Consider the following 22,761-nt stretch of genomic DNA (forward strand, 5'->3'; position numbering starts at 1 on the left):
CGGAGCCGCCGCTGCCACACCCCCTGAGGGGCACTCGCCATCTTTGGTGAAGGCAGCGCGCTGCTTGCCTTCATCCAAGATGGCACCACAACGCTTTATTTTTCGGCTTGCATTCAAAGATTTGGGTTGTTTTCCTTACGGCCTTTCAAAAAACACCAGAAGACCGCGAGATGGAGCAGGTACGCCGCTCCCACCGCCTTTTGGGGCACTTCAGCGAAAGGGAAAGGGCCGGGAGCTGGCAGTGCGGGAAAACTAGAAGTCCCATGATGCAGCGGGCGGCGCAGGCGCAGTGAGTGCAGAGAGGCTGCGGGCGGGGCGGTCCCGCGCTGGTGCCCGCGGCGGTGGCGGGAAGCGCGGCTGAGGTAACGCGGGGCCGCGGGTCGGGAGCGCTGCGGGCCGCGCGGGCCGGGGCGAGGGAAGGCCAAGGGAAGGGGAAAGAGGCTGGTCCACACTGCCCACACAGCCCACACTGCCCCCACTGCCCCTGGGTCCATCAGCTAGCGGCCGCATGGCCGGGCTGCCGTGGCTGGGTATGCCCGCGTCCGGCGGGGCCTCTTGTCCCCTGGTTTGTCCCCTGGTTTGTCCCCCTCTGCACCGGGCGGGCGGTCCGGCGCTGGGGTTTCCAGACACCTGGTGCCCATGCAGAAAGTTTATTTGCCTGAGGGCACTTGGTGGTCACTGGTGTTCACCCTACTCTTTCGTGTTACAGCGCTATTCCCCACTATAATTCCATTCCCAGTGCAGATCTTGGAATCCTGCTGATCTGGGAACTGAAGCTTGTTGAATCTATCCTTTGGTTCAGGTGCTTTAAAGGGGTTGCTAAATTGTCTCCCTTTGTGCTCTAAGCATCCCAAACGAGGGAGGTGTATTTTTAACCTGGATAGGTTCAATAATATATTTTGCAAACTGCAGGGAGCTCACAGTTATACCTTCATCAGTGGATTTGTTCTCCTCAAATTAGGGACAAGGGGCAGCAAGGCTGTAGGTGTGTTTAGAGTGCTCTTTTTTGTTATCTCCGAAGTAAGCCAGTGGGTTTTTTTTGGCTGGATAGGTGGCTGTGGAGAAGAAGCCATAGCAGTTATTATCCGAAGCCACAGCTGGAGGAAGGTTTTTACAGATGTTAATATTTCCTTAAGTACAGTAATTTCACTATTATAAGCCGCACCATTTTGACTAAAATTTTGGTCCAAACCCAAAGTGCGGCTTATAATCAGGTGCAGCTTATATATGGACAAAGAACAAAAAGTTGCTGTTTTAGTTTGGAGGACAGGTGTCTGCTGAGAAAGGCAGGAACTTCTCTTTGAAATGGAGAATGTAAACCCCCTCCCTCCAAATTATTATAATTTGGAAATCAAGGGGCTTTCAGGCAAAAATATGGAAATTAGGAATAACAGTTCTTTTCTAGGGAAATCAAAATAGAAATACAGTACTACAAAGAAACAAACTCCAAACCCTGACAGAGTCAGAGTACAACCTGACACCCCATCAGGCAGGGTGTTGGCAGCAGTCCCATTAAATGGTGGCTGCATCCTCCTGCAGTGACAGATGTGATTCAGTTGGAGCAGTGCTCCTGTAGAAGGTGCAGTTTCCCTCCGGAGGTCCAGTGGTGATGTGGAGAAATCCGGTTTTCCTCCGGAGTCCAGTGGAGAAAGGGGCTCCCTTAGTATCCCAAAACCTCTGTTTTTATCTTGGTAAGAAATGTTGGGCTCTTCCCCCTGGCTGGAGCAACTTCCAATGGGATGCAGTAATTTTATCAGTCCCACAGTGGGACTCAATGGGCCATTAGCAGAAAATGACTCGCTGGAGGAAGGATGGGTTGTGAAAAGATAAAGAACAATGCCCTGACTGGTTTCAATGGATGGCCCATTAGCAGATTATCTGCCATTGAGATAAGGATCACTGTCCCCACTCTCAACAGATGGTGATAGAACAGATACCTTTTATCACACTCTGTATTGTAACATGCGGCTTATAATCAGGTGCAGCTTATGTATGGACAAAAAAACAAAAAGTTGCTGACACCCAGAATTGCGGCTTATACTCAGTGCGGTTTATAATCGTGAAATTACTGTAATCCTTTCTTGTTCCTTCAGTTAAGCCACTCATTCCTATACTGGAGAAAAAAGACTTCCTCAGGTGTTGGAGCTGCAAAGTCAACTTGCTTGGGAAAGTTAAGTCCTCTCATTTTGTTTTTTTTGCCTCCAAGTTATTTAATTTTTTTCAATTCTCCAGTGTGGCTCATCGTTCAACACTTGAAGCAATTCTGTCAGTCCTCAACGACAAATGCTTTCAGAGTGTCTCCCCAGAGGGAAATCTCAATTCAGTTTTGTTCTTTGTGTACGAGAGTAGATTCCAACCACTCCATTTCTTTCTTGTAAGTTATCTGCGCCATACCACTGTCATTTATTGAAAAACACATGATTCTTTATTCAGCTGGACACAAGGGTTCCTTATTTCTCAACAATCCTAGAACCTCTTTCCTTTCGTAAAACAGGACAACAGCTGGCAAACTCTGCCTTTCCTGGTGATTCAGTTTTCATGCTGCACAAATATTTCTGCAGGTACTGGAAATTCCACAGGTATATTCCCCAGCCCAACATAGGCTGTTAAATCAAAATTCATACTATTCACTGAAGCATTGTGTTGCACTAAATTTAACTCTGGAGCTTGTCATATTCCATATTTCATATTCCTTGATTCAAAACACTGATCTGGTATGAATTTATTCCTTGGAAAATATTTAGGGCGCAGCTCACTACAAGTACATTTATGCTGAATCAGGCATCTTCTTGCTTCCTGCAGTGGCACAAAGCCAGAATAAACTTTTTCTTTTGTGCTGTGGCTTTATGTAACAAAGCCAGAGCCACTGGCCCAACATTTGCTCTGTTCTGATTAGTGCATGTCCACACTGACCATTAATGAGCCTGTTAATAATCATCAAACAGCAGCTTGAGAATCCACAAGCTTGGATACTGTTACACGGGAACAAGAATATGTTTTTCCTCTTTTATTTTAAATCCCAGCTCTGGCACCTCTGTTTAGAGGTAAGTCACAAGGGAAAAGGATTTATTTTTTCTTCACTGATGAAGGACATTATTTATGGATCCCTAGTCCAAGGTCTGAGCCTGCTGCTGTGAGGTGCCTTGTTCTAATCAGCTGCCCCATTTTTGGGAACTGTTGTGTGTGACAGATGCTCACCCCTGCCCACTGCAGCTGTGTGATCTGTCCACACCGAGGAGCTCCCTATGGTTTTGTTTCCCATGGCTCCCAGGGCTCAGGCAGTGTGGGAAGTGCTGTGTGAGGAGCGTGGGGAAGGAGGAGAGCAGCACGAAGGACTGTCAGGAGCAGAATGCTGCTGTTGGCTGGCAGTGAGCAGGGGTTCTGTGTTCCCACTGTAGGGAGGGAGCTTTGCCATGGTAAACAGGTTACTCGAGTAGGAAGGAGCCTCAGTTCTGCGTGGGAAATGCCATTATGGAAGTGTTACATTTTATCCATGTTCAAAAAACTCCCTGGGGCTTCCAATGCAGCTCTGAAAAGTGTGCTGAGAATGGTGTTGCTTATGTGCTATTCTTGCATTTAAATTTTGTAAGTGTCTTTGCGCACAACTATGTTTGAAGCTTGATTTGGAAAAAATACATTTATATTTTATTCTGAACGTCAAAAAAAATTCTTTGAATCTGGAAATATCTGCAGTGCATCCGGTTTCTCTTTGCCTTTTCTAGCTTCAAGTCTCACAACGGTACATGCTGCTGCTGTCTGCTTTTTCCTAGGGATACAAAAGAAAAATATGGGTTTATACCCCATAAGGTACCTTGTCTCCACAATCCACTTTAGTTGGTCATTCACTATAAACTTAAAACTCACAGCAATGGATTTGTTTCAATGTCCTCTAGCTTTTTTTCCCCTTTTGGGGGCTGTTGGTGGCAGATCTGGTTTTTGTGCCTACTTCCATGGCAGCTCTGATACTGTTCCTATAGGGATGTCCGGTGATGCAACTTTTGCTACTTGCAACAAATCTTCAAGTGTTTCAGATTTCAGATTTGGCAGGACAGCAGCTGTTCTTTTCAGGAGCATTTCCTCTTTTCCTTGCTCATTGTTTTTTTCTCTTATTTATATGAAGAATAAGGGTGGTACAAGGTGAATGAAGACACTTTGGCCGTAGCAATTCTTTGTTTGGCAAAGGGCAAGAATAGGATGGTGGCAGAGTTTTATGACTGTAAACCACAAATTTCTTTTTCCACAGGAGGAAAAAGTATGGTAAGCCACAGACTGTTGCTGACAGAAGGAAGAAAACTCTAACTGCTCACAGTCAACATGCAATTCCTACAGATCCTGTCCAGGAAAGCGGGGAGCCTGGAAGTGCTTTTTCAAATACCGTTTTGCCAAAAGCAATTCCCATATACCTGTCTGTCTACCTCTGCATGTGCTTATAGCAAAAAGAAAAAAGGAAACAGTTATGAACAAGTTGACCAAGAAAAATACAATAATTTGGTCCACTCTGTTATATCTTACAAAACCAGTGCCCAAACACCAGAGACAATCCTTGAGGAAGACAGCTTGTTATATGGGCCACCAGCTAAACACAGACCTCCAGTTAAAGCCGGGACAAAAACTCCGAAGAACTGGGTTCCTTTAATAAACCCCAGCAAGAGAATTCTTCCTGCCAGCAGTGATTCCAATGTCCCCATGAAAATTGGGTTACAAAGAACTAAGATGCCCAGTGTTACCCGCATCCTTCAACAAACCCTCTCTCCGCAGCAAGTCTTTTATCTGGAAAGATGGAAGCAGAAAATGATAGAGGAGCTTGGAAAAGAGGGATTTGAGGAGTATACCAAAAGTAAGTGTAGCCACAGTGTGATTTCAGAGTAGAAGCAGTAGTCTGGATTGCTGGCAGGTACGTTAGAGCAAGTGGTTTGGGAATCCATGAAGTTGTTTCCATTTCATGAGAGTATGTTGTGAGTGCACCTGTTACCAACAAGCTAAGCTCTGGTCTTTGTTCTGGAACCGCTAAAATGGATTTAGATATTTGTGGAAAATTGGATCAGACTGTAGACATACTTTGCTCAATCCTGTCTGACTGCTGTAGTTCTCTATTTACCAGTATCTATTCAGAAATTGGTGTTTTCCAGATGATGTTACTGAGCCTCTTTGCAGTTACAAAGCTACTTTGTAACAAGGTGGAAATAGGTATTTAAAAAACAATGTGTTCTGCTGTTTATGGTGAGGTTTTCAGTAACTAGTTTATCCAGTGTATGTATGAGTGAGTAATCAGTGACACTAAAAAAGTAAAGTAAGCCTTAATATAAGGGATACCAGTTTCACTACTGAGAATTTCTTTTTTGTTTCTTTCCCTTCTCCCCACACCCTCAAGTTTTCAGTACAAAACCCAGGGCTGGTTTAAGAGATACCTTGTAAGACGTATGATACAAATCTAAAGTAGTGTCTAAAATGTGAGGGGGTTTTCCCATTTTTTTTAGATCTTTTTCTCCAAGGAGAGCTCTTCCATTCAGCTTTGGAATCAATATTCCTGTCTGAAGAGGTGTCAGCCAGGGACCAGGGTGAAGATGGTGTTGTGGCTGGCTACTTATCCAGTGTGGAACACGTCTTGGAAGACATCAGCGAGGTGAAGGCTCTGGAAAGTGGAGTTCAGCATGAGACCCTGCAGTACCTGGGCCTGGTCGACTGTGTGGCCAAGTATCGGTGAGGTGCCTTTCCCCTAATGCTCCTGTAATGTGATCCCATGGAAACCAGGGTGTAATTGAGTGGCTGGGAGAAGCTGGACAGATCCCCCCTGGACTGGAGAACAGAGGAACTCTCCTGGATGATCCTCATGGCAGAATTGCTGTTTTTCCTCGTGGGGAGTTCCTTACTGGAGAAGGGACAGGTTTAAGCAATCAGCATTTTCCAGGAACTGCAGCAGGTTTTAGTAAGTTAGTTTTAGTTTGGTTTTTAGGATCTAAAGTGCCAGTGTGAAAGAGACTTGTTTGGACATAATAATGAGCAGTGTGACATCAGGGGGAAACAGGCTGAGAGTGAAAAGTCTTTATGTGCTGTCTCATCCCTTATTTCTTACTTGTGACTAAACTTAAGTTTAAACCATTGTCTTATCTTGTTCTCCTGTGCAGGGGCCAATTGTGTGTGATTGACTGGAAAACGTCAGAGAAGCCAAAGCCATTTCTGCAGAATACTTATGACAATCCATTACAGGTTGCGGCATATATTGGAGCCATAAATCATGATGCCAATTATGACTTCCAGGTCAGTAGGCCTGCTGCATGCCAAGACAAGCAGCAATGCCTGTGTTATCTTCATTTCTTTCTGCCTTTAGAACCTGGTGCCCATTGTGGAAGTGTTGGTAGGGTTTGTAACAAAGGAGCCCAGTCTGAGATCAGGTTAAGATGTCATACTGTGAAATAATTCCACTAATCCTGCTGCCCTTGGCTACCAGTAATGAATCTTCAGTGGCTTTAAGGAAGTGCTCAGTGGCACCAAGGGATGCTCAGATGAGCTCCCAGGGACATGGAAACTGGGCAATGCCCTGTGCTCTGTCCTGTGTGGTTTTTGCTTGTGTCAAGAGTAGGAAGGGGCAGGAGAGGAAATAAAGCAAAAGAACCTGCAAACAAGAAAATGGTATGGAAGGGCTGTGCCTGCATCCTGTCTTGCTGTGTCCCACTAGCAAATGAGGGACTAAGTGATGGATGTGGTGTCTGGAAGCTGTACTGTGTTTTCTCAGGGAAAAGCGGTGTGTTGTGAACACTTCATCAAAAGACTGTGGAATAAGGTTTTTAAAGACTCCAAAAGCAATTCTAGTCTGCCTGCTTGGCCTGAAGGATTTTTACCTCCATACAGATATTGAAAGGGGAAAACATGAAGCAGAAGAGTGCAGGTTAATTTGTATGCTATGCAAAGGATTTTCTAGAATACTGCAGAGGACTGTATGTGACTGTAGGAAGCGCCGGTGGGCTGGAGGGTTGGGACAGACGGAGAGATTTCTGTAGGCTGGTCTTTGAACTTGTGGTTTATTGCAAAAGGGCGTGGGTGAAGGGGCCCTGCTTGGAGCTGCCAGTCACAGCTCGGAGCAGGGCAGTGAGAAAGTAAAGAGTAATAAAGCAAGGGGTAGGAAGGTGGTAAGAGGAAAAGCTAAGAGTAAGAACTAAGAGCTAAGAGCAGGAACTAAGAGCAGGAAGTAAGAAAGTGAAGTTCCCGTTACGATGCAATAAATTTTCTTGTGTTAAATATTCTAATTTTCACTAACCAATCTAATACAAAATACAAATTTTATAGCATTTACATACAGCCTATAAAAATTATTACATTACCATGCTATGTTACACTTTAAACTACTCTTTAGACCCCTTCTGCCAAGCTAGCAAGGTCTTCTCTAACCTTTAAACCTGCACTCCAGCAAAAAGCATTGTTCTATCAAGAAGAAATTACTTTCAGCTAGCCATTCTATTATCTTCTAGTTATTTAGTAACTAAAGTTTGGTGTCTCAAAGATAGCTTTCATTTCAATCTCGCTTGTAGTTTCCATATTCTCAAAATCTTTTGCTAAGCAGTCATATTTATAAAGTTTTCCTGATTCTTCTTTCCCAACAATCAGTGAACACAAGCACTCGACAGACATGATCCTTACAGAGTGAAATGTGGGCTGGAATTCTGCTAGTAGCTTCCTGCCCCCTACTGCCAGTGACTGTTAGGGATTTGGGATTTGTCAGGTATGAAAGATGTCAGAACATATCTAAGTGATCATTTCTATCCAGACTGAGGCTGGAGGGTGGCATCAGTCTGGTTGTATGGCCCCAGGCAAAAACTCGTCTGTCTCTGGCAATTTTCCTGGCATCTGCAGGGCTTAAGTATCACTCATCCTCAGAGTTCATGTCCCCTGGTTTTCACTGGAGTTACTCAGAGCTTTGGGCTCTGGGTTTTTGGATCATTTGAATGTTAAGTCCTCAAGTGTTTTATGGTAAGCTATTGCCCCTTTTTATTCCCCATTTCTTATGTGAGATGTGTACATTAGGAAGGTGTTTTGCAGTGAGGTTTAGCTCTTGGGGTTGCACACAAATGTTGGATTTGTGACAGCCCCCTGTTTGTGCTGCAGGTTCACTGTGGGCTCATCGTGGTCGCCTACAAGAATGGCTCTCCGGCACATCCGCATTTCATGGATCCTGACCTGTGCTCTCAGTACTGGAATAAGTGGCTCTTGCGCCTGGAGGAGTACATGGACAAAAACTGACCCAGACTAACCACAAACAAGTGGTCTGAGCACAGAGACAAAGGAAGAACTCTTCGTTTAAATGTACTGCTTTTATATTCTTTTTTGAGTAACTTTGACTAATTTCTTACTAGCAGGGCTCCTCTCTCTCCCCTCCCAAAAATGCAACTAACTTTCAAATGGGGAATATCTATTTGCTTATTTTGTAAGTGGCCTCAGTGGTCCAGACAGAACAAAAGCCGACTTATTTAGACTGTTTTTTGTATCCCACACAGTTTATACAGCCTGAGATTGATAGAAAAGTTTCTACTATCAAGTCAAACTGCTTGATCAAATCATCTTTCTTTTGTGATTTTTGAGGGAAAAAAATGTTGCAGAACTGAGTCTTTGAAAATTAAGTTGGTGAACTAAAGCAAAACAACATGCACAATGTATGAGCTGAGAGAAATGCAAATGATAAAGAAATGGATATAGCAGATTGGATTTCAGTCAGTTCTTGCTCATGCCATCATTAGGCTTGTTATTTGTGGTTTTCCTTACAGCTACAACTGGACAACCTGTGCTGAGAGTTATAATGAAAGTCCTCATTAGTTCTTATTTAGAATAGTCAAAGTCACCACTTAAGAGAACTGGTTCAGCAAGAGGGGAGCAGAATTGGAACAACACTCACAGAAATTTCCAGCAAGTGTTCTGAGAGGTGGGAATGTTGGCTGCTGCTTGTGGCTCCTCCTGCAGGTTTTTTAACAGATCTCACAGGAAAGCACTCTGAAACAGGCTCTGTGCCTTGGCTTGGGAGCTCTGTGCTGCCCCTGCCTTGAGCTCTTCTGACTCTGGTGTGGGTCTGAGCCAACAAAGGTCCCACCCCGTGGAACGATCCCCAATGTCATGTGAGTGAGTTCTGTATCAAAGCAGCCCTGTGGCTATGAAGCTGGGCCTTCCAATGGGTGAAGAGCTGCTGGTTGTTTTTTGGGGGATGTTTGTTATGGGTTTCTCTTTGTTTTTGTTTTTTTTCAAATAAGTTTGTGAATAAATGTTTTGAAACAGAACTTTTACTTTTGAAGCCTATAAAATCAAGTCTGGAAAGCAGAGAATAAGTGTTGATCATGTCAGGCAGTATTGCTCTGGAAAGCTTTTTTCCTCATTTTGTTTGTCTTCTATGAATTGTATGTATGAGTTTTCACAATTACACTGCAGCTTACGAATAAAATTATGACAACCCCTAAGCTTCAAGAAAATCAGCTACAACCCCATGCCTGAGGAAGGCTGCCAAAAAAGCCACTTTGTAAACCTAAGTCCCAGCTGAGTCTGTACCTCAGAGAGCCGGGAGGAGACAGACAGCCTTCAAAAGACAGCATCAGTGGGACTCACTCTCATCTGACACTTCTGAAGGCCTGGCTGCTGCCTTGGGCATCCTTGGCTGAGCTGTGGAGCATTTCTGTAGCAGCACAAGCTGGTTTGTCCTGTAACAGGGCTGGCAGGTGGCTGTCACCAGTGTCCCATAAGCACACTTTGTGACCAGACTGTTAAAGTTAATGTGCCCAGGGCACTGCTGCAGGCACTGTCTGTCCTCTGCAGAAAAACCTGCTGGGCAGCCAGGGCAGTTACTTCACCTCTGCCATCTAGCTTCCCAGAGCTCTGCTGTCCACCCAGGATGGGCTTTTCCCTGTGGCCTGCTCCCTTTCTCTTTTGTTGTGAATCCTCTCTGTGCCCACCTCATTGTGTCTGTGGTTCTGTCAGCAGGGATGTGCTGTGGCAGTGATACTGGAGGGAGAGCAAAAGCTACACATGGAGCAGGAGGGCTAAAAAACCAACCCCTGCACACAGGTACAGACACAGAACATGTCTCTGGCTGGAGAAGAAGGGTTTCAGCCCCAGCTCTGCTGTGCCAGGGGAAGGGCTGAGGTCTCAGCAGAGCTGAGCACACAAATCCCATGCAGTCAGGTGAACATTAATCCCATTGCAGAGTGAGCAACCTTCCCTTTACACTGCTCAGTTTTAAGACCTGGGGGTCAGTGCACAAGCTTTAGCTCTTTCTGCCAAGTCAGGATCTCCTAAATTACCTCACATGCTTTTTTTTTCCCCAGCAACTTCCCATTTATTAAAGTATTCTACAAACTTTCCTGTTACATAGGATAAGTTTCTTAACACGGTAGCATCACTTTATTGTCTTTGTTTTCAAGGTGTCAAGCACCAGCAGTTGTGCTGAATAAAGTATTAATATCCTTAGGAATGCTTTAAGACCCCTAGAATCTTTTCCCCACAAAACCCCAAGCAAGTACTTGTACAAAACTGAAGCAAGTTGAAAAGATTTTTTTACAATTCTTGCAAAGTTTCTCGAAATGTCTCATTTTAGCAGCAATGACTGAAAGTCCTGGCTGAGCCTGACTTTGTATTTTAGGTGGGAGGAACCTTCTACACTGATAGTGGTTACAGAGGAGCACCCAGATTGGTGCCTGCAGTTTTGCACTGATCTGAAGCAGACACAGGTTCAATCCCTCTTTCCACTGCATTGTATTAATGAACAGGCATTTGAATATAAAAGAGGGGGAAAAAAATCCCCAAACACACACTCATACCATAGAATATGCACAAAATTGCATTTCATCATGACAGGAAATACTTATTTTCAAGTCATTACAGTGCTTTCTTTGGGTTTCTGGGTTGCTATTGGTGTATGTTAAAAGGATGTGGTAATAATCCTCAGAGTGAGCACAGCAAGTCCGGGAACAGCAGAGCTAAGGTTTCACTTGTACATCGACATGATAAAAGTAAGTTCATGGCTTCAAGTACTTAACACAACCAAAGGTCTGCCCTAGAAAAATGCAATTTGCTAGTAGAGAAACTTTGGGAAGAAAATGTTCTGCATCCTTTGGGAAGAGTTTCAACTCACCTTGGATCACACTCCCATAAATTTAGCAGACTGCACAGGGAGCAGAGCTAAGGGTATTTGCACATTTTAACTCATTTGCTGATACAATGCACTCCTGTTCTTAAGGCACTTTAATTAATGTTGCATAGAACCATGTACCAGTAGCACTCTCACCCAACACTTTTTCACCCAAACCTCTGATAAGTAATTCACATGGGAGGTAACAGTTATTAACTTTACAAAATACACTGGGGAAAGGTGAACTCATTTGTCGGGGGTGTTCAGACCTGTGGTAGAGCTGAAACAGAAAATAGGTTGCCCAAATGTCAGCTCAGTAAATACTCCATCCAAGAGGTGACAGCCTTTGCAAGCATTCCATTTTTATTGGCCAGATAAAAAAAGTCTGATATTTCCATCACAAATGGGAATATTTCTGTCAAGCTGAGGTTTTACCAACATCAAGAGAGTCCCGTTAACAAAAGCATTCCTTTAATTTCAGGTGTTTCTTTCAAAAATTGTTCTTAAAAAAATAATATCTGTAGTCCTACATGTAAACTTCATTCCTGGAGAGCACTGTAAGCCCCTGTGTCACTCGTCCTTGCCATCCTCTTTGGAGTTCCTCTGCAGGACAGGGCTCAGTTTGGTTTGCAGAACAGCAGCGAGTTTTTTGGAGGTTTTCTTCAGGAAGGCGCTGCCGGGGTGGACGCCGCTGACGTGCAGGTACAGGTCCTCCTGCGTGGGGCCCGTGTAGCCGCAGTCCTCGCACACGTACAGCTTGTCCCTCCTCTGCTTGTAGGCGTACTGCTGCTGCACGCCGTGGATCTTCTTCAGGTGCGACTCCAGGGAGCAGCGCTGCGTGAAGGCCTTGTTGCAAACCTCGCACTTGTAAGGACGAATGCCTGCGGCGGGAAGAGACAGCGGTTACCTGTTATGTCACCTGTATCCTGAGTCCTTGTTTCACCTGTATTCCGAGTCCTTTTTCCTACAGCCAGCTAAGAGCACATCAGCTGCTGAGAATGTATCCAGCAGCTCAAGGAGCTCCCTCTCTGCACAAAACATCATACTTTCAGGCTAAGGTTTTCAGGAATGGGTTGATATATTTAGGCATAGAAAACCTAGGAATGTTTTGAGAAGGTGCAGGCAGGTGATGAGGGTAATAGATGCCCATCAGTGGTTTGGTCCTACCTAAGGCAGCCATTATCAACTCCTGCAAAACTTATTTTAGACCCCTGACTATTTGAAATCCTGTGATTAGGAAAAACTATCAGTTTCAGCTTTTATAATGAATGAAAACATCTGTCTTGGTAAGATTTTAATTTTTCTCTTTTGGTTTAATGAGGCTTCAGTGAACAGCAGTGAACATCCAGCGATCCCAAGTGCTTTCATACAACACAGATTTGATGGCTGACATTACAAATTCTAGAGAAGTGCAGGAAGATGAAAGAAATAACTCTGTGTTTCCAGAGGAGGAAGGAGCAACTGACTTGTGATTTGAAAGCCCAGACAACCAACATCACAAAAATCAATTTTATCACCAATCAACACTGATTTAACAGCAAACCCTCCCCCATCACCCAGTGCTTAAAGAGCTAAGGATTTAGCAACACTTGAAAGAACCTAAACCAGCAGGAATTCTACTTACTAGACTAGATCAGTAAGTTTCCAAGCAAAGACCACCCTTAAAACTGACATAAAGAGTCACCTAACCCCCTCTTTTCCCCAGGAAAGGTGGAATGCCAGGGTCTGGAAGGTCAGACCTATGGTGAGCCAGGCAGAAATGGGTAAACCAGATTGGTCTGTTCAGACAGTTGTAATTTTGTGATTGCATTAAGTTACCAGTCAGCTGATCTTTCTACCAAAAAATCCAAGCTAATTAGAAGTTCCAATAAGCAGCATCTCAACTGCATTTTTGTTTAAAGAGGTTGTCCCAGTGCACCAGATTAAACTATCAAGACAAAAGTTTCCTAATGCCCGCTGCTGTGAAATGGCTTCATTTTCATTAAGCTGTAGTTGGAGAGACAGCCCAAACCTTCATTATAATTCACACACAAAAAGCAGTTTCATGCTCATTTGAAGGCAATTTAAACTTCCACTGTCCTTGGTGCCTGCTCCAGCACTCCACAGGCAGGAACACAAATACAGAAATGGTGGTGCCAGGATGGCACAGCCCATCAGGGCTATGAGAACCTCTTCATCACTTAGGAATAATTTTAAATTATTTAGGGATCATTTTAAATTATTCTGACCAGACACTCTCTTGGATTTCTTTTCTGATTCTCTGATGAAGAGACAGCTTGAAAAATCACTTCTTTTGGAAGCACTGACTCCACTTTTCAGCGTGCACCAGTGTGGCAGCTCTCCTTCCCACATGAAAGCTTTGCGAACAAACCCAAACAGTCCAAAACATTGGCTCCAGGCAATGCCTTCCTATCCAAACAGGTGTCATTGTTTTGGGGGACTCTATAAGAAACAGCTCCTGCCTACCAACATCCTTGTGGCACTTCTAGCAGTTCACCTGCTTAATGGGGCTCTGCAGAGCAAGCCCAAATAATCCCCAGCTCCCATTTGGTGACCACACATGTGGAGAGATGGGATGTGCTTGTGAGATGTGGAGGATGCACCTACTGTCTGCCCAACAGAGCAAAGTCAAAGCCTGCTGAGAACAGCCAGCTTGGCCCACCAGGAAGCATTGCCCTTGGTGAGGATGGGGTTGATATTTACTTAAGCCATTGCTTCCACCAAGGAAAAAAAAATAGCCAATCAAACTGGCAGCCTTCTCCCTGCTCCAGGCTGGGGTAAGAACTTGTGGGAAAAGTAAGCTGGATTTGAGGCAACAGAAACTCAACCACTGCTATTTGGGATGGACTCAGGAAGCGGCCCCACTGCAGAGTGATCACAGATAGCACATCCTCCAGCCTGGGGCAAGCACAGCATGAACCACACTACGGTTCCTTCAGACATTTCCCAAATCAAGCCAGAACCCCATCCTGCACAGCAATCGCTGGAAAGGCTCTCATAAGCAAAATCCCCAGGAAATTGCTGTTGGTTGCCTCTAGAGGGCAAAGCGTTTTCATGGAGCTGCTGCCTCCACTCATCGCTGCGCATGGATAGCTGCAGTGATTTGCTGTCCCTGGGGGGCTATCCCAGGCAGGTTATCCTGGCGGGTTATCCCAGCCTCGCTGCCCCAGGCATGGCAGCACGGGGTTGTGCCTACACGAGGTGTGGATGGCAGGTCCTGCACCCTCACTGCTTCACATGGATTGCAATAGTTCTTCTCACATTTCATAATTCCCAGGACTCTTCTCTGTCCACACTCACATCTTCCCTTTTTCTCCACTGCATCCCCACTATTTTCCTCAAATGTTGTTAACCAGGGCTTTGTGTCATGGTCTTGCCACCCTCTCCTTGTCCTTGTTCCATCCCACCCCTTCTCCCCAGAGCCTCCCACAGCTCCCCAGGGAACGCATTCTCACCAGTATGGGTCCGGACATGCCTTTTCAGATCAAAGGTGTCGTTGAATCCTTTCCCACAGAAGGTGCACAAGTGTCTCTTCACCTGGCTGTGGCACTTGATGTGACGGTTGAGCATCCTCTGCAGGCGAAAGCCTTTGCCACACAGCTCACAGCTATGCAGGGCAGTGTCACTGCAGGTGCCAGTGGTGAACTGAGCAGTGGGAGAGGACTGCGTGAGCATTGCGATGAATAATAGAGGACCAACAGAAGAAATAAAGCAAAACAAGGCAGGGCTTATTGTGGCATTTAAAAATAAAGGTGTGTGGGGGAGATATATTAAAAATGAAAAGTGAAAACATTTAAGATTTTCCTGCGGGGTAAAACCTTCACGCTTTCCTTGCAATCAGGTGGGGGACTTTATGTGCACAGTTTGGGACTGAGGCATCTCTGACCGGCTTGGATTCAGGGATTAAAATAAATTCTGCGTAGTGGTTTACTTCCAGGACTAGCAACCATTATCTGGCTACATCCATGAATACTAGGGTTCAGGCTATGAGCACCTTTCTGTGGGACCACACATGTGTTTGCTCCTGCACTCAGCTGATACCCTGGATGGACAAGGGAATTCCTCTGGTGCAAGAGAGTTCTTTTATGTGCTAGTCATGCCTCCAACTGCTCCAAGTCCCTCAAAAAACAGCCAGCAGTGATAAAAAAGATGGTTTGGGACATTGTGCTGTCTCAGCAGAGACTGAAACAATGGCCCTAATCATCCCCCGTTGGTGTCACCGGCTTGTTAATTAACAGCAAAGTGACATTAGGGGGTAATCTCATTCCCGCTCCTAGCACCAAAAGCATTGTGCCAACATCATGACATAACTTGACTAAAAACGACACTGGTGATTCAGCTCCTGGGAAGATCATTCCTCAGAGGGAAGGCTTAATGTCTGGAAAATGTAAATACTGCACTGTTGGTTTAATTATTCCTGGTGGAACACACAGATGTGCCCGGGATGAGGGAAAGCCAGCAGAGCAGACAGGACCACACGCACCCTCTGCTGAAACAAGGTTTTGCCGTGACAGTCACGGATAGCCCAGGTTAAATTGTACAAAGTAGGTTAAAGTCAAACAGGAGCAGGGCAGGCTTTTCACAAAGACAGGAATACGTCTGGGGTTTCTTTTTCCTGAAAGTTATTTTTCCCGGTCCTCCTCCTCTGCTTACTACTGAAGAAATGCTACTTGAAATTGGAAAGAATGATTAAGGAACACGGCAGCTGTGAAACCACAAGGTGTGAAACTGGAGGGGGAGCCATCTGAGAAGAATCTGTTGGGCAACAGGGCAATGACTCCACCTCAAGCCGCTGCATATAACCAGGGTGAAACCCAATCATAAGACTTAACAACACAGTGGCTGTAAAGCTGTCGGCCCGGCACAGACAATGGTAATTTTTACAGTTCCATCCAGCAAAGAACAGCCAGGGTTTAACGAGGTGTTAACCAATGGTAAACACATCTCCTTCTGCCTAGCCTAGGGTGGCCTGGCTCCACCTCTGCTGAGGGGACCCTGGATGCTCAGAGAGACATGCGGCGCTGTTTGGGAGCTCGGTGTTGAGTTCTTAAGAGGACCTGAGGCATCGTGAGCAATTTGCCTTCTCAGCGGTGGGAGGGGAATCACTGCGCGGCTCTTCTGGTTCTGCCCAGGAAACACCCAGCCAGCCAGAGCTCCTGCCCTTGCAGCAGAGAGCTCTACGGCAGACACTGGACAGATGATTGCTTCATTTCACTCAAGCCTGCAGGTCGACCTCAAGATGGCAATGGTCTTTCACAACAATGGAGAACCTTTACCCCCTTTCTTGATAGGTCAAGGTGGGGGGGAGCAGCATGAAGAGTCATCCCAGCCTTTCTTGGTGAAGGCTTGAGTACAACCTAGAAGGCTTTTAAGCGGGCCCCATGCTAAGGAACAAGATCCACCCACGCACTATGGGGCATGACTCCTAGCTGCCAGGGCTGGTCCTTCCTGGCTGGGTTCAGAGCTCCTGCAGGACCCGAGCCAAGCAGGTCAGGGGCAGCACGTCCCAGGCAAGGATAAGAGAAGGCAAAGGGCACTGGAAGATTACGGCACATCGCTCATGAGGCTTTCCTGCTGCTGCCATCCTAAGGTCGGCCGGCTGCTCTCGCCGGCCCCCACCTCGGTGTGCAGGGCAGGCGCTGTCACCACTAGCAAAGAGAGCCCAAGAGACTGTTGTCACCTGGTGTCCCCGGGCAGCAGCCAGGCCTTGACCTTGAACTGGGGTCACCGCATTGCCAGAGAAGAGACGGTCGGGGTGCGGGCGGTTACCTTGATTTTTGACCTGACCATGGGGCGCTTGACGGCCAGGTCCAGCAGCATCCCCCCTCCCGTGCCCTGCTCGCCGAGGGCGGGCTGGGGCGGCGCGGGGTCGCTAGGCTCGGCGTCCCGGATCCCGCTGCTGCCGCTGCTCTCCAGGCTGCAGCTGTCTTCATAGCCCAGCAGCACGCAGCCGATCCCGCCTGCAACGGGATGGGGATGCGATAAAGCGGGGGACCCTGGAGCCGCGGGCAGGGCAGGGAGGGCGGTGCGGGCGGGAGCCGGCGGGCCCCGGTGTTTAACCTGCGGGCGGGCCGCTGCCGGCGGGGGAGGATCCCCGGCTCACGCTGCAATCGGAAACTCAAACACGAACGGTCCCAAAGTTCAAACAAGCCAGCTCCGCCGCCTTCCCGTTATACCCCGGGCAAGGGCAGGAGGAGAGGGGGAGGCCAGGAGTACATCATCCCCCCCGCCCTGGGTCCTTCCTTGTCCTCCCCCAGCCACCTTTCTCATGCAAACGAGGTTTCCCACCTTCCCGAACGCACACAGACGTACTCCCCTCCAGCTCCCCGCCCCGCCATCCCCGGGGGCTCCCCGGTGTGGGAGACGCTGCCGTGCCTGGGGGCGGCACGGCCGGGCAGCGCTGGCACCCCTGCCGCTGCCCGGGGAATTGCTCCGAGCCTTGTCCGTGTCCCCTCCACCGCGCTTCGCACAGCTCCGTCTGAGCGCCGCCCGCCCCCTCGGGGCTCCCCCGGCCCAGCAAAGCCCCCTCCCCAGGTCGCTCCCTCCGGGACCGCGGGACCTCGCTCCCTCCGTTCCTGCCGGCGGCGCCGGGCGCGGGGCGCGGCCGTACCTGGGATGTAGGTGTCGGCTCTCTCCTCGTCGGGCAGCTCATCCCAGCTGCGCAGCGCCGGCTGCGGGCTCCGGCGCTTCACCAGGAAAGCTCTGGGCATGGCGAGGGCAGGGGACAGGGCTGGGCACGGAGCGGAGCGGCCCTTCAGCCCCGCCGCCCGCCCGCAGCCCAGCGGGGCTGCGCTGCCGTCCGGGGGAGCGGGACCGCACGCACCGGGCAGAGCCGCTGAGGAGCGGGGAGGGGAAGGGGAGGGGAGGAGAGGGGAGAGGGTGGGGGGTGGAAGGAAAGTTTCATAAGGTGGAATAGAAAAATGCACCAGGAAACTTGGGAAGGAGCATGCGTGCTGCAAACATAACGGTGTCAACAAGTCTGCTTACCTGTCCGACCGGTTGGAGCAGCTGAGCTTTGTTCCAGCCCTTCCTAAGGCATGAATGTTTGCAGAAGAATTTAACGTCTGAAAATTAAAAAAAAAAAAAAAACAACAAAAACAACAACAAAAAAAAAGAAAAACCAAAAAAAAAAAAACCCATCCCACAAACCAAACCAAAAACCCAAACTCCGGCGGAGCCCCCGCCGGGCCGGACCCGCTGCCCCTCTCTCCGCCGACGCACCGGGGATGGGGGCCGGGGATGCTCCCCGTTGGCGAGTGCGGATCCCGCCGCCCACGGGGGGCTGAGCGAAGACCCCCCCGGGACCGCCCGTCGAAGGGAAGACTTACCGAGGCGCCGGGAAAGAGGCCGAGCTGTCCTCGGGGCAGCAGCAGGAAGAGAAAGTTGTTATTATTTTTCTTAATGACTAGCCTTTCTTCTGCTCAGAAAAAAAAAAAAAAAATTCTTTTTCAGTCATTGATTTAAAATTAAAGCTTGTCACAGCCTTTCCTCTACCGCCCCTTTTTTTAAAATTTATTTATTTTTAAATTTACCTCTTGTCGTCTTCCCCCTCTTCCCAAAGTGGAAATGAAACAAAGATAAGAGGTCAGGGTATTGGGGAAGGAAGCAAAAGAAACAGAAGAAAACCCACAAGAAGTCTGCGAGCAGAGCCGAGCCCGTGACTAGCGTGGCCTTGGGGGTGTTTAACAACATTCAGGGATTCCTTCTCCCGCCTCCTGTTCAATCTGCTTTTTTATTAAAAGCAGTGGAAACACATTTGGTGCCTCCCTCCTGAAGCTCATCCCTGCGGCAGAGATGGGACCGGGCTGGAGCAGTTGCGGGAATGAGCACCAGGAGCTGTTTCCCCACATGAAGGAAGAAGCCTTTCAAACGAAGTCACTCCTCTCTGAGGGTGCCGCTTTCCTCCCACAGGGCAGAGCACAGAGCAGGGGAAATCGATGGGAGTTTCACTGTCGGTTTCATTGAGACCAAGATTTAACTTCAGGGACCGGACCTGAAGGAACACGCCTTCAAATATCGCGGCCAAATGAAAGAGCTCTGCTGGATGCGTGTCCCCGTTAAATCTTCTGGGTGTGAACTCTTGTGGGGGTCTGAGACTGGGGGCGTGGGACAGTCTGAAGCCCCAGGGGTAAAGCTCCAGCCCCACATCAGGTTATCGCTGTCAGAGGGCTCCTCCAGCGATCTGTATGTCCACCAGGGTATCCCAGCACCTTTTTGCTCCCCCTACTCCTGTGTGGAGTTTACAGTTTCCGCAGGTACCAGGTGAGAAGTCACCTCAACATGGCTTCAGGCAATACCTCAGCAAGACCGCACATAAAACCCACCCTTTCTCCCTTTCTCTTTCAGGCTATGTATTTTCTCTGTTATGTCTGAGATTTTGCTCCAGGACAAAATACAGCTATGTGGGGCTTAATTGATTTCTTTTTTTTTTTCCACGTGCTTTCAACTTGAGGTTTCTTTTGTTTTAATGACTCTTTGTCTTTGAAGCTGAAAGAGGTAACAAATGACATTATTCTGAGTGCTCCCAAGCCAAGAGCTTACTGAGATGGCTTCACTGTTATCTGGGATTTCTCAAATCCTGCTTTGAGGTTCTCATTTAATGAGGTCCTGGAGCATACACTTCACTTCCACTGGGTGCTCCAAGTCAGACATGCAGTTACAAGCATGGGTGAATCAAGAATAATAACAGTAACAACAACAACAACAACAACAACAACAACAACAACAACAACAACAACAACAACAATAATAATAATAATAATAATAATAATAATAATAATAATAATAATATCAGCAGCACTGGAACCCTGACATGAGTGGTGAGGGCTGAGGTGTGCCCAGCACCACTGGAGACACACAGTGGAGAGAAAGTCCTGCAGCCTCTGGCAAGGCAAGAGGAGCTGGCTGGAGAGGCACCAGCTCCATGAAGGAGAGCATTCTAGTGGTAGTGGGCTGCCTACTTGCTGAGCTACCAGGTGGAAATGCAGACTGTTTACTGTTGCTGTTTCTTGGGCAGAGCCCATAGGAAAACCATACTGCCTTTCCTACAAATTCCATTCCTCGGTGTTTTGTAACCTGGAGGAGCTGAGGAGCGTGCTCACAGCATGAAGCAGGATCTCCATGAAGTGGGATCCTTGTCTTCAGCAAGACAGCCCACAGACATATCACTGGATGGTCATGTCCTTCTCCATACTCCCACTGGAGTAATGTTGTATGTACAGCTTCAGCACTGTAATTGCACATGATAAATAATGATGCTAACGAGGTAATGGCGCAAAAATTTATGTAGGATCTTGTTTAATTTTTTGGCATTACTTGAGTGTGGGAGAAAATCTAGCATGTTAAATTGATATTTCAGGTGTAAATCAAATTAAACGTACAAAATGCCCTGTAGGGTCAAAGCAAAGTGGGGTCCACCCTTATGGATTTGACTACTAAAATGTGTTTCATTTCATTCAGATCATTTGGGAGTGAGGAGGGAGAGATGGGAACAAAGAAAGAACCAGCTGTGTGTCGCTGTCTCAATCACATCCCACCCCTTCCCAAACTAACCCATTCCCCTCGTTCTGGAGGACCCCACGTCACTGCCAGCATCACCCTGTTGATGTGGCACTCAGGATGGAGCAGGGACAGCTGCTTGGGGGCAAGGACCTGGGTGTAGGGAGCAAGGGAAGGAGCTGGGCTTGAGCAGAGCAGAGGGAGAGATGCTCGGGAGAGGAGGTGTAAGGAAGGCACTGCTCAGGGGACAGTGACTCAGTTTGATCTGTGAACAGGGGATATTTCACCTATGATCCCAGGGAGCTCTGTCTGTTCTTGCCTGGGCTACTTTTCACCACAGTCAGCACGATGAGGTTGCAAAGGGATGTGGCCTGGGCAGGGATGAGGGTTTGATTGCACAGCCTGTCAGAGCTGAGCATTGTTGAAAGGTACAGTCCCTCAGAAGTGCCTTTTAGCATGGAATGCCAAAACCCCCAGTGGTATCTTGTCCCCAGCCATCACTCCTCTGGCATGGGAATGGAGGCAGTCCAGCAGGTCCACCTGCTAGGAGTGCTCTGCCCACAAGGCTGAGAGCAGTCACCCAGGACCCAATTTCTGGCCATTTCTCACGATTTTGAGCCCAACCAGGCCAGACAGAGATGAGAACCTGGCTGGTACAGCAGCTTGCCAATGCAAGAGTGCAACCTTTTGTTTCTGTCTCCCAGCAGAACTCGGGTAAGGAGATTTACACAAGTTTACTGACCATGCAGGAGACGCCACAGCTTCGTACCCTTGGGAAGATGAACCCTCATCTTCAGGGTCTGTAAGTGCTCTTGACACACCAGGGCTGGGACACCTGGGCTGCTGCAAGTCACCAAAAACCCAGCTGACACCCCCTTGGCTGGTGAGCCCCCATGCTGCTCTCCATTTCAGGAGAGATGGGGAGGAGTCTGGGTGTCAAAACACCGCCCAGACCTCTGCAGGACACATCCCTTCCCTGAAGTGCTCCATGTGTCCCCATCCGAGGTGGGATGGTGAGCACAAAGCCCAGTGCAGCACCCAGGAGCGGGCACTGCCAGGCCACAAGGAGCCCTGGGGTCACAGCCCAGCCGTGTCACAGAGAGAGGTTCATGGAAGGAAAGTATTCTCACACAACCAAGGCAAGATTAGAGCAAGGGAGAGTATCTCCTGTGCAGGCTTTTCCAACCTCCTGACGCCTTGGATTACTCAGTGGAGGTCAAGCATGCTATAGGGTCTTTCAGGCAGGATTGTGAGGACCTCTGAGGACTGTGTCTTGAAAGCCCACAGAAAAGCACAGTGTCCCCCTGCTCTGGAAGAAATCCTCTCCTTGGACACATGCTGCTTCCAGCCCCGGCTTTCCTCCCACCCGGTTGTCTCTGTGCTGCAGCTCAGCATCTGTCTGTGAAGAGCCGAGGTGCTCCGGAGATGCTCCGGTCCTGCCCGCTCCCCACCGCACGCCCGCGGCACGGCGGTGACTCAGCCGGGTTTCGGCAGCCGCCTGCACGCACACACCGTGCCTTGCCCGGGGGGCTGCTCCTGTCTCCGAGGGCAGCTTCCCACCCAAAGCACGGCCTTTGGGAGAACACCGGGCCGCGGGGGTCAGGGGGATGTGAGCATTGTTGGGGTGGCACGGGTTGGCGGAGCAAAGCTCTGGTCACCCTCTGTGCCAGCTCTGGGGCCGAGCTTGGCCACTGCAAAGCCCTGATTCCAAGCCAGGTTTTGGCTTAGATGAGGAAACACCTCACCGCAGTGGCTCCACGCCAGCATTATCTTGGAAGGAGGGAGCAGTGGCTCTGCAGGCTGCCCCAGTTTGGAGGGCAATCTGCTTTCCTTGACTGAGCAGGGAGGGATGGAGAAAGTGCCAGCTGGGGGGAGATGGCTCCTCAGGCTACGGCAGAACCTGCCATGCCTGTGCTTCCCTGCCGCGTTTCAAAGCACCCCACCAGGCTGACTCACCGGGCTCCTGTCTCCCTGCCTCCCACGTCCCCTGCCACTCCCGGCGTCTCCCTGTCTTTCTCGACCTATAGCTCCACTTCCTTCCCACTCGCCCCAGCCGGCTCAGCGCTGTCTCTCTGGCTGCCCATTCACTGTGGCTCTGCTTCCTCGGGGCACCCAGCATCACCATAGGTTCCCACCGAGCCTACAGGTCCCACTCCCTGTGC

At 48.4% G+C, this 22,761-nt stretch overlaps 2 protein-coding genes across 6 annotated transcripts; one reads left to right on the forward strand and one right to left on the reverse strand.

Moving 5' to 3' along the window:
- The first annotated feature begins 44 nt into the window (after window positions 1-44).
- MGME1 (mitochondrial genome maintenance exonuclease 1) lies at window positions 45-9,660 on the forward strand. 5 transcript variants are annotated; one of them, XM_033054981.2, is made up of 6 exons: window positions 45-179; window positions 2,094-2,171; window positions 4,244-4,837; window positions 5,478-5,700; window positions 6,126-6,258; window positions 8,101-9,660. In XM_033054981.2, the coding sequence occupies exons 3-6, from the start codon at window positions 4,315-4,317 to the stop codon at window positions 8,233-8,235; spliced, it is 1,014 nt and encodes a 337-aa protein (XP_032910872.1). In that variant the 5' UTR covers window positions 45-179; window positions 2,094-2,171; window positions 4,244-4,314; the 3' UTR covers window positions 8,236-9,660. The 5 variants fall into 5 exon arrangements, with proteins under 5 accessions (XP_032910872.1, XP_032910871.1, XP_032910870.1 ...); XM_033054979.2 differs by having other exon boundaries at window positions 51-362; XM_033054980.2 differs by lacking the exon at window positions 2,094-2,171.
- Window positions 9,661-11,671: 2,011 nt separating this feature from the next.
- On the reverse strand, window positions 11,672-17,811 carry OVOL2 (ovo like zinc finger 2). Its single transcript, XM_033054983.2, has 4 exons — window positions 17,712-17,811; window positions 16,871-17,061; window positions 14,557-14,746; window positions 11,672-11,982 (listed from the first exon to the last, which is right to left on the reverse strand). Exons 1-4 carry the CDS (start codon window positions 17,809-17,811, stop codon window positions 11,672-11,674), a joined length of 792 nt encoding a protein of 263 aa, XP_032910874.1.
- Window positions 17,812-22,761: the final 4,950 nt, after the last annotated feature.

Source organism: Catharus ustulatus, chromosome 3 (assembly GCF_009819885.2).
Source record: "Catharus ustulatus isolate bCatUst1 chromosome 3, bCatUst1.pri.v2, whole genome shotgun sequence".
Lineage (NCBI taxonomy): Eukaryota > Metazoa > Chordata > Aves > Passeriformes > Turdidae > Catharus > Catharus ustulatus.

Coding starts and splice junctions, on each gene's coding strand:
- MGME1 (XM_033054981.2), top strand. CDS start 4,315: ATGCAATTCCTACAGATCCTGTCCAGGAAAGCGGGGAGCCTGGAAGTG. Junction 4,838..5,477: donor ATTTGAGGAGTATACCAAAA/GTAAGTGTAGCC, acceptor CATTTTTTTTAG/ATCTTTTTCTCCAAGGAGAG. Junction 6,259..8,100: donor ATGCCAATTATGACTTCCAG/GTCAGTAGGCCT, acceptor TTTGTGCTGCAG/GTTCACTGTGGGCTCATCGT.
- OVOL2 (XM_033054983.2), bottom strand. CDS start 17,811: ATGCCCAGAGCTTTCCTGGTGAAGCGCCGGAGCCCGCAGCCGGCGCTG. Junction 17,062..17,711: donor AGCCGACACCTACATCCCAG/GTACGGCCGCGC, acceptor ATCCCGTTGCAG/GCGGGATCGGCTGCGTGCTG. Junction 11,983..14,556: donor GCATGTCCGGACCCATACTG/GTGAGAATGCGT, acceptor TTCCCGCCGCAG/GCATTCGTCCTTACAAGTGC.